General features: G+C 37.3%; 1 protein-coding gene across 1 annotated transcript in view; it reads left to right on the top strand.

The window, feature by feature from the left end:
- The first annotated feature begins 11393 nt into the window (after positions 1-11393).
- The window catches only part of NCKAP1 (NCK-associated protein 1), a 101015-nt gene continuing 100776 nt past the window's right edge, over positions 11394-11632 (top strand). The window contains exon 1 of the mRNA XM_008565727.1: positions 11394-11473. Coding sequence (XP_008563949.1) covers positions 11394-11473 — 80 coding nt within the window. The remainder of the gene's footprint in view (positions 11474-11632) is intronic.

The following is an 11632-nucleotide window of genomic DNA, read 5'->3' as shown; positions in this document are numbered from 1 at the left end:
CACTTGAACCATTATGAGAAGGTGAGCAGAGGAAATAAAAACAATCAAAACTTAAGCCAGGCAACCTTTTCCCCTGGTTAGACTAGGTAAAGGAGAGTTTTAGAACTGTATACCATAACAACTGGATATGTCACATAAATTACAAATACTTTAGTCTTTTTTTTTCTTTTTCCTATTCAAGCTGGCTACATTTTCTTAAAGTCTAGAGTATCTTATTTTCCAAAATGAGGACAGATTGGAAAGGGTTCTCACTCTGGGGAAAAAAACCCTTTCTGTAGTTTCAAAAATGCTCATTCTGTACATACCCCTCAACATCGCCTCTGCTAGGATTTCAACGTCAGACTCCTCCAAGGGAGCGGGAGAGTTTTTGTGACCCTCAAATGGTCAGGGCCAGAAAAGATGATGATGGAGAGAATGGTAAAAAACAGGCCAATTCTACCCAACCCGTTCAGCTCCTGGGAAATGGAAAGCTAGCTCCATGGGTTTGGGTAGCTCTACTGCTTTCCCTCACACTGCAACCTCCAGTGCTATTAAATTTTCTGTGCTCCAAGATTTAGAAGGATTGGGAAGACATAGGTTCTTTACTTACATAAAGGTAAATCTTTCTTCAGAGCCTCCTCCAGCAGAATTGTGACACCATTGTGTTTCCTCTGAAAGCAATCCTTACATCCACCCAACTCTAAGTAAATTCCTTTTAAATGTTTTCCTACCTTCCAAGGTGCCACGTTTTCTCTCACAGCATCCCTGAATGCTGACAAGCCTTCCATTTCTGCTCTCTTCAGTGAAGGAGAGCTTCCTCATCAGGGCATACATCTCTCTCCTTACAGCACACCTGGCCAGACCAAGACTATCACTGTCATTCTGTCCCGATCCCAGACCCACTCCTAAACATACTAACTCCTCTTACAGCTTTCCCTTCAGTACAAGGATGCCTACCGACCTAATGAATGCTAACAAAGGAAAAGGAAAATTTGTGGCTACTTTTTGGACATAGGTACATTTGAAAAGCAGTCCTTTGCAATCAGTTCCTCTACATTTTTTGGCTAAAGAGTAGAGAATGATGGGGACTTTTAAAAAGGTGGAGAGCACCATAGAATGCCTATGAAAGGGATGGTTTGGACAATGGACTCTTCAGTCCATGGTTTCTACTAAGGTGCCACATAAGATATAAAATGCCCCAAGTACAAAACTTCATTTTGATCTCCATAAATTAGTTTGAATTTTGTATCTCAAAAGTCTAACCCCATCACTCACTGCCCATAGACAAGTGGGGCTTGAGGCCACTGTGCATGAGACCACTGTGCATGCCCTGTCCTGATCCCTTATCAGACCACCAAGAACAGGTACACCTCTAGAAAGGCCCATTTGTCTGAATTACCTAATCTTTGGTGAGAACCCTCTAGAACTTTTAAAAAGGCAGACATACACCAAGTTTTAGTAAGACCTGGGTGTCCATGTTTTCTTTCATTGACATGGAATTGCTTAGAAATTTCTTGGGGTGGGTGTACTATAACTCCTGTAACTATTCCCTACTGTGAGAATTTAGGTTGTGTCTAATCTATGTTATTATAAAGACTATCCTTGTGTACATAGATATTTTTTACTTAGGGAATATTTCCCAGAGTGGAATTATTCAAATGTATGAGTTTGTATTCATAGTTAGAAGGCATGAATAATTTGAATTCTCTTGATACATATGCCTGAATTGATTTCTAACAGTGTTACAGTACTGTATTAAAGTACCTTTTTTACTATAAAAGCAATTTGTTTTAAAACTTAATTTTTCTTCTTTTCTAAAGTACATAGACTTACTGTTCTGAATTTTGGAGACCTCTTTTTTTCTCACATTGTAAACAAATGAAGAAAATTAAGTTTGGATTTTTTTGTGTGTTATAGAGAGGGAAAGGCATTTGTTCTCACAAGCAATACAAAATTATAAAGGTTAATATCATTCTAGGGCCGGCCCGTGGCTCACTCGGTAGAGTGTGGTGCTGATAACACCAAGGCCACGGGTTCGGATCCTATATAGGGATGGCCGGTTTGCTCACTGGCTGAGCGTGGTGCTGACAACACCAAGCCAAGGGTTGAGATCCCCTTACCGGTCATCTTTTAAAAAAAAAAAAAAAAAAAAAAAGGTTAATATCATTCTATTTGATTATAGCTCTTTTTCTTACATTGACTCTTAGGCTTAACTTAAAATTTGCTAAACAAAAATTACATGAAGAGTATATTAATCAAGTTTGTCAATAAAATAAGTTAAATTTCCCAAAGCTACAGTCAATTTTGCCAGCAAAAATGCCCTTTTATGATTCTTTGGAAACAAAAAAAGGGAGAAACTATTCTATACTGGGTCAATCAAAATGATTTTTTATTTCTTCTTGTCAATTGGTATAAATATCCAGCAAATGTTTAATATGAACTGAAAAAAATTTTAGCCCATAAAATACTACACTATGATTCTAAATATTATCTGATTTTATATTTCTAAAATTGTTTTTGCTTACACCTACATAGCAGCCAGAGAGTTTTTTAAATAACCAAATTCTCAGCTCACCGTGTTGTTGCCTGAAATCAAAATATACTTGCTGAATAAGCACTGGGTGCATAGTATCATAGACAGGACAGGTAGCACAAGGCCTGGTGGCTTTGTGCCTGCCAGTTCTTAAAGAAGAGTGAATTACCTAGAAGAAAAATTTTGATTATTCAGTAGGTGGTTTATCTTTTTCTCTTTCAGCTTGGTGACTCAGCACAATGAAAACACTGGATACATTCTTCATTTGCTTCTCAAAGACACCAAGATTTAGGAAGAACTATTCATAGAGTTATGATATCGTATCCTATTAGCTTAGCTTCAGTTTGATAGAGAGGCATGTATTTAACTGATCTTGTTATGTTTTAACTCTTGGTTTGGCTATTGCCAGGAGTGTCACTGCTGCTAAAAATTATCATTAAGAAATGTAAAAATAAAATTAACCCCACATTTAGAATACTGTTTATAATTCCAGTGCCTTTCTGAGGGAACAAAAAATAGTTGTTTTTGAAAAAATAATTCAAGATCACTTTCAAGAATTCCTAATTATTTATTATTTACATTATTTATATTCCAATTATTTATTATTACAGCATGAATAAAAGAGTTCTGGTTTAGATTATAGACAAGCTAAACCCTTCATATTCAAGTTTGGAAAAATGTTATTAAGTGTCAAAGCTGGGTGACTTTAATGCTGCTTTTGCTTTTTCCCTGCCTGAATTAAACACAGGGCCAATTTTACTTTGGTAGAGTGGGAGGTTGCCACCTGGCAAAGAAGTCAAAAGAGGAGGTGTTTTGCTAACAAGAGAATATTGTCATTACTCAAAGACATATGAATGTGTAGGTATTTGAAAACCTACCCAATACTGAATTTTCTCAGAACCGTTGCTGCTTCTTTCATTTTTGTGATGCTTTCACATATCTACGTCCCTTTCTTCCTTGTGCTAACTTTTATGGGAATAGGGTATGAATAGGCAACAGATTTCCAAATGTGCTGCTTTACACAGAGCAGCTTTGAAAACTGAAAAGCTGGCTGGATCTACTTTAGCAGCAGGCTTCTGAGACTAAATTTGCAACATTTCTGCAATCATTCTGAGGCTGACTAACTATGGCTTATGTAATGTGCAGAAGCCACAGGATCTCTTTAAAACACTGTACATTTCATTGAGAAAGCAGCCAACCCTGCATTACCTGTAGCAATAACAGAAAGGGATATATAGACAAATGATAACTTGCAGGCAATTCAAAGACTTTCATGCAGAACAGCAGTTTTCATTTCCTCCTTTCCACTAAACTGTTTAGTCGAGGTGTTCAGCTGAAAGCAAAAGAAAACAACAAGAGTTTCATGTTTTCAATTCTCCTTGCCAACTTCCATTGGAGGTGCCAAGGGTCTGGCAGCCAGAGGGAGGCAGATAAAGAGAAAACTTGAGTAATTGATCTACAGTGGGATATTTAGTCTTTATAAAATGTTGATTAAAGAGGCCCTGGAAAGTATTACTGCCCTGGAAAGATTATCATAGGGTAATGCATTGAACTCATAAGGAAAGAGACACTTTTGACAGCTCTAGACAATGTTCTAAAAAGTTTGCTTTTTAACATTTATGTCAGGTTAACCCTGGACACTTAATACATAATTACCTGGGTATACTACTGCTCCTATTATGCCTTTTTTGATAGACTCATTACAATGCAGCATGGTTCTGAATCTAGGGTTTCTGGAACTTTATATAGACCTCATGGGGCCCTGAACTCTTTAAAATTATACTAAAAGTTGCACATTTTTATGAATAGGATGTATAGCTTCATTAGATTTACACAGGGATCCATGACCCAGAGCTATTAGGAACCTTAGTTAGAACCAAGAATTAATTTGGTTTATAAATACCGGCATGTAAAGAAAAAAACTTATTGCAGCTTTGTTTTTATTTATGCTTTGACTTCTTGGGGGAATTGAGTAAAGATGAGTTTTTTACTTCATTCCTTTCTTCTAATTTAATTTACGGACTTTAATTCTATCTCACCCTCTTTTAAAACAGGAGGGTAAACTACACTAACTGTTATTTCCAGAATTGATTGCACAAAGTTCTCTTCTGAAGTTTGGAAGTTCTGTAGTTTGTAATGTAGCAGTTGCATTTTTAGATGGTATAGTAGATGAAAGAACTACTAGCACTTTCAGCTAATATATCAGATAACCTAACTATTTTCTATGTAAATTGACTTACAAATATTTACTGCTCAAGTCAAACAATTTTATAATTAAAATCTGACACAAGAAAGTATTTATACATACATATATATGCTAAAGTTTACCTTAGTATGTTCCTAATATTTCAGCTGTAGAATCAACTATATGAAGTAAGTAAATAAGTTGGATATTAGGTAGAAAATGTAGTTTTTCTCTCTTCTCTGTTCGTTTTGTTATTTCAAATATAGTACAAATGGAGACCATTGGGAATGGGAGAGATGCAAAAAGTAATTGTGAAAAATGTAAATAAATTCTGACTAAAAGTTCGTGAAAAGAGTAAAGAATTAAAACAATTAAAAATAATGTAAGAGATGATAAAACTTTAATATGCAAATCCAGGTGGGGCAGTGTATGTTCATAGTTTTAAAGCAGAAAAACAGGATTTGACAGTAGCAGCTTAATTTGTATGACAGTGGTTAAATAATACTGGATTGGATTTGAATTTAAGTGGGAATACAAAGTTGAATTTAAGCATGACTGAACACCTGACTTATTGTAAACATTTAGACTTCAGTGAAGTTTTAATGAGGAAAAATCATCTTATAATGAGTTTACAATATTTTAACATAATGTATATTTTATATTATGAAAAAATTTAATGTCCTTAACATTTGCACATAATCAGCACTTAGAAGCATAATGATTATGGTACATGCCTAACATGAAAAAACAAAAATGTCATTTTCAGAAATTATTACTTTGAAATGGGAGTTTGTCAAGCAAAGCAATTTATACAATTAGATAGGTTTTTAAATTTTTTTGGTTGACTGCTAAAACTCAATGAGTTTGCTATTTAAAGTAGGCTATTATTCCCTAGCCACTTCTCTCAACCCCTTTGTCACTCCTTCCATTGCATTCACTTAAAAAAAGAAAAATCCACAACCTGCCATCTTTTCTGTACCAATGTAGAAAATCACAAAACTGGGCACATTGAGGCAATAATAATAACCATGAGAGTAGTAACACCAAGCAACATTTATAGCTCATGCAACTATACACGTGCTAAAAATGATCTCATACATTCCTCATAACCATCTAGCAAGGTGGGTACAATTTACCCCACTAAGATGAAAAACAGAGTATTAAAGAGTTTTAGTCACATGTCCAATATCAAACTGCTGTAGATAGCAAAGCCAGGATTCCAACTCTGTCAGTCCAACTTCAGAGCCTCAGCCTTTTCCTGTTTACCATTTAAATATGTGACACCAAGCTCAAATGAAAATTTAACATTTTCTGACACATGACCTCCTTTTTAGGATGATGAAATACAAACTTCATTGAGAAAACAGAAGATGCGAAAAAACTTTCACATCTTCCCAAAATCAATTCTATTGACCTCAGTGTGCATAATGTGGTTAAGAGTATGAGCTCTCTGCTCCTTACCAGTTGTGACCTTAGGCACAACTTTCTCATCTGCTTAATAGGAATGATAAAGTAAACCTACTTCAAGAGTATGTTATAAATACGGAACACATTAATACATATAGACACTTAGAACAGGGCATGACACATTGCAAGTACTCAATAAATGTGAGCTAATATTTTGTCTTCCTCCCTCCACTGCAATCAAAAATTAGTCTAGCCATGTATCATCTGCTACCCCTCCATCTATTTCCTTCTTGTTCTATCGAAGCCTCTACTCCTTTGGTTATCTCTTCTTTCTCTACTAAATCATAAACCTCTCCCTCTCTATCTGGTAATTCCCACTGGAAATAAACAAACCCCACTCCCTTAACCATAGATATTGCCCCATTCTCTGGTCCCCCTCACAATCAAAAGTCTCAAAAGGCTTATATATATAGTCTATTTTCATAAACTTTCCTCTCATTCCAACCTTAATTAATCCCCACCACTCTGCTCTTCTCAAGGTACTGAAAATTTACAGGTTGCCAAATTCAATGAGTACTTTCTGCTCAGTTTTCATCTAATTCAGCTTTTCAGCAGCAGTCAACTTGGTTGACCACATCCTCTTGAAATACTCTCTTCTCCTGGCTCCTGGGATTCTATTTGCTTATGATTTGCTTCTACCTCATGGGTTACTTCTATTTAGTCTCATTTGCTGCCTCTATTTCCTTTATTCAATCCTTAAAAGTTGGAGTTCCTCAGGGTTCTGGACTAGACACTATTTTCCTTTCAAAAAATACTCTTCAAAAATGATCTTACATATTCCCATGGCTCCAAGTAACACACATATTCTGATTATTCCAAATTTGTATCTTAGTCTATGCCTCTTCTTGGAGGTCTGGTTTAGTCTATTCAATATCCTTCCTAAGTTTTGAAGGAATGTTCACCTCTGTAATAGATCAAATGTAAAAACGTAAATAGATCATTTGTGTTCAGCTGAAAGTTGAGAACATCAAAGATGTAACCTGTGTTCTAACTCAAGTTTTGTTCTACCATTGATATTGCCAACTTTCCATGCAGCATTTTAATATTAAAAAAAATTAAGATCAAACCAAAGCGATCAACCAATATTTGTATATACCGATATGTATTCCATTGCATACTATTCATAAGTCGAGCATAATACATTTCTAAAACAAAAACAAAAACTCACAAGCCCTTTGCACTGTGAAGATAACTGAGAAAATTAAAACCAATTATAAACTTAAAAGGTTCATTATGTTATAAGTTTCCCACAGAGGAAACTTAAGTTCTTTGAAGGACTTTAAAAGGAAAGTGAAGTCTGCCTTTAGTTTTGCAAAACACAAGCAGATAAACATGTGTGAGTTCTATTACCAAAGGTCTGGTAGGCTGTAAGATGCATCTAATTGGATGTAAATAGTCAAGATCAAGGCTGTAATTAACTTTCCATCGTTTTCTTTTAGAACTTTTTTGGATATTTTCTATCTCTGGCAACTCTTCTGCTGACTACTAAAGACATTTTATCTTATTTAGGCTGGTCTTGGTTACTCTTCTGCAGTACCAAGTTGCAATCTCTGGTTAAGCCTTGACTTCTCACTTCATTTACTACAGATACTGGAACACTGTTGCTCCATCTTTTCCCTGTTCTCTTTCTTAATCATTTTTAGAGGAGTAAATTTCATACCTGGTGGTCTTTGCTATGTAGGAGAACAGAACCTTGAAGTATTGATTTAGCATGTATCTTACTGTCTCTATCCTTTCTATCACCACTGTTAAACTACAGTGAAATCTTCTATTGTCCTTTCCATAGTTCTTCACCCAGAGTTGATTCCTCTGTTTACATTGTAGTCTGATTACATGCAGTCTTTAAAGCAATTTTTAAAAATGTCAATTCCTTGAAAAACTCTACTAACTTGTAATTACTTATGCCTGACCCTTCACACAGCGTGATCCACCTTTCTCTCTCTGCATTCAATTTTATCAGAATGTAGCAGTTTGCTAAAGAAAGAGAGGGCAGAAAAAAGTCCTCCAGACAAAAGTAAATATATGTTTACTACACTATTCTCAGGCTGTTTTGAAGAGAAATTTGTTCATACATTTTTCTAGTTATACCTAGCAGTAGTACTCAGTTTGAAATATGATGGGAGGAAAAATGTTACATTTACCTTCAAGAACAAGAAGAACATTACTTGACAGGAGACATCCTAATCAAAGTGTTTTCTCCTAAGAACCCAGGGAAATGCCCTTGGTCAATTTTTCTCTCTTCTTGCCGTACATAAGGAAGCAACAGACGGCTAGGTAGCTAAGTTAAAAAAAAAAAAAAAAAAAAAAAAAAAAGCAAACTAAAACATTCTTCATGATTAGCAAAAAGCATTCCAGAGGTAATTCTAGTTTCTGGAGAAAGCAAAGCTAAAGAAAGCCACCTAAAAGAGCTGGCGTCAGGGAAAAATATAGCACACTGTAGCTGTGAATTGAAGAAAGTTAATTGAAGGGACTATTTAAGAAGGCTTAAGCAGGGTTAAGGGACTCTAGAGGAAATTATAGAATCATGTTCCCTGTATGCACAAAAAATGTAATGCCATCCAATTGGTCTTCTGTGCCATCACAATAGCTAAGAGCATGCATGAACTTTGGAGTCAGACTGATAAGGGATCCAATACCAGCTTTACCAGTTTCTATGGGTGGAACCTTCAGTAATTTAAAAATGCTATCTGCATTTCAGCTTCCTCATCTGTAAAATGAAGGATGATAATATCTCAAACGATTTTTTTCCACCTCCTACCTCGGACAGATCAAAGGATTTTTGAGAGCAGTAGATGAGAATGTAACTATTTGTACTATTTGTAGCATTTGACACAAAGTGCAAAAACACTTAATAAATATTAAATTTAATTATTATTCCTTATTTTATTCCTAGTAGAAATATTATAATGTTGGCCACAGAAGCCATTATTTAGAATCAAATTTGGTTCTGAGTAGTAGAAAAACCCAAAATAAAAGATGAAATAAAAGTTTATTTTTCTTTCACACAAAATCCAGATCTAGATACACAAGGTTTGATATGGCAATTCTGCTCTAAGAAGCCCACCTACACCTTCCATCTCCATGTTCTGCCATCCTTACTGAATGGCTCTCATGGTCATTGCATTCTTGTTACATGTGGCAGGATGAAGTGGGGAAGGACTGGCAAATGGAGAGCAGCGCAGTTTCTGAGGAATGTTATTGAAAGCTTATATCCTACTGGCCAGAACATTAGTCATATGGCCACACAAAGCTGCAAGGGAGGTTGGGAGATGTAGTCTTTATACTATTTCTAAGGAAGACAGACTATACTATATATATGTATATATTTACGTATGTCATCTTAATAACAAAATGCTTTTTGAAGCGAAATGTAGAAGAATGCAAAAATTGTGAATATTTCATCTAGACCTAATCTCTTTTGTTCAAATAGATGTATTCCATTACAGGCCAGTATGTTGAAAAATTAGTTATAATAAAAATCTCATAATGAGACTAGTATCTGTAGAGTTCTCCTTCTATTGGGTAATCCGAGTTATAAGCAGCTACAAGTATTCAAGTTCATATAGAAATGTGACAGTAGTTTTTCCTGAGGAGTAAGAACTGTATTCCAAATTTGTAATATTGTGTCATTTTCTTGTTCTGTATATACAGCACTTAAAAAAAACTAGAAAACGAGATAATCTTGCTTTGGTAGGACTCTGTAATCTAGTCTCTAGAATTGGCTTATTTATTGTTTTTCTAAAACAGCATAATTTCCCCCAATGTTCAGCACCTTTAAATTTTCTTCTCTGGCTGCTCCAAACCCCTTACCACGGTGTCCACTTTCCAGGTCTGCTCTTACAATCCTAGGCTTCAGACCCTTGCCTACTCTAAATTAAAATGTCGACTATCCAGTTGGAAAGCAACTAGATAAATTAAATTTCTCAACCACTTATTGACTAATAATAGCTCAATGGGTGATCTCTCTGAGGTGTTTGTATTTTTTTAAAAGACTCTTGAGGTACAAACCATTCATTCAAGGTAAAGCAACTTTATGTGTGTAGAATTTCAAGCACAACAGCAGGTATGATTATGACTTTTTTTTGGTGGGAATAGGATTCTTAGTGTCCCTGAAATCAAATCCATTCAAGTCCACTCCCTATCTCTTGTTGGGATATTAAAATGAAGATTTCTGTAAGAATACTAGATACGATAGTACCTTTAAAAAATGTTTTAGAAGTTATTCGTTGTTGGGCCGGCCCGGTGGCGCCCTGCTACAGTGCGCCGCTTGGGAGCGCAGCGGTGCTCCCCCCAGAGGGTTCGGATCCCACATACAGACCGGTTCCCGCTCACTGGCTGAGCGAGGTGCGGCCGCAACACCGAGGGTTGTGATCCTGTTGCCGGTCCCTGTCCGGTACGGGCGCGACACTGAGGGTTGCGATCCGTTGCTGGACACGAAAAAAAAAAAAAAAAGAAGTTATTCGTTGTAAATTTCTTCTTGTAAGGTGTTTTGATCAATCCAATGATAATTTTACTCTTAAAATGTCCTTTATTGAAGGTGGCAGGGCATTTTGTCAATGACTTAAAATTAATCAATGTAATATATAAGAATAATACATTGTAAGAAGGTAAAGCCAAAAATATCAAAGTGGCCTAAATCCTGTTAGCTGGAATGTCTCACCCAGGCAATTACATAAATTCTTCATGTGTTCACTTTTGGAACCACGTCTAATACATTGACGCCTTGGAGTGTAGCTGAGAAGAAATTGATCAGGAAAAAAAAAAAAATGAGATGGAAAAGTAGAATGTTTCCAAGAAGGGGTGGAGGCTGGGGGGAAAAAGAAAGGAGGGTTCTTCATTCATTGAACAAACGTTATTTTTTGCCTCCCACATGCCAGGGCCTATTAGTGTCTCGTCCGGATGGGTGCTCCTTGTCGACAAATTCCAGATTCGGGTTATCTCAGCAACTTGAATGACCCTCACTTCCGACCTCCTCTCACAAACTGGCTGGAGGCGGGGGAGCGAAGATGGGGTGGGGAGGTTGGGAGAGCGACGCGCGCCTTGCTGAGCACAACATCTGCTGTGTTCTGCAGGGAGCGTCTGTCAAGCAGTGGGAGGAAAAAGCGCTCGGAGCCACCAGCCCACTCTTAGGCGACACTCGCCTGAAAAACACCCTCCCCCCTGGGTTTCTGCTAGTTTCCTTAGGGGGGCGGTGCGAAAAGGCAACTTTTGGGAACTGGAAAGACAGAGATGTGGGGCCAAGTGGGACGAGCAGAGAACGCGATCCCACTCCGTCCCCGCTTAGGGCTCCCAACCCGGGATCGGGCTCCGTGGGCCGCCAGGGTTAGATCCAGGTCCCGAGCGGCGGCGGCGGCAAGGAGAGCGGGAGGGGCGGGCGAAGGCCCGCAGGCCGCAGTTCCCCGTCCGGCCTCGCGGGGGCGCCGGCGCCGCCGATCAGGTGACCGAGCGCTGGTCCGGGGCTGCGGGAA

This window comes from Galeopterus variegatus, unplaced genomic scaffold (assembly GCF_000696425.1).
Source record: "Galeopterus variegatus unplaced genomic scaffold, G_variegatus-3.0.2 Scaffold202, whole genome shotgun sequence".
Taxonomy (NCBI): Eukaryota; Metazoa; Chordata; class Mammalia; order Dermoptera; family Cynocephalidae; genus Galeopterus; species Galeopterus variegatus.
This window is presented reverse-complemented; position numbering and strand designations above follow the sequence as displayed.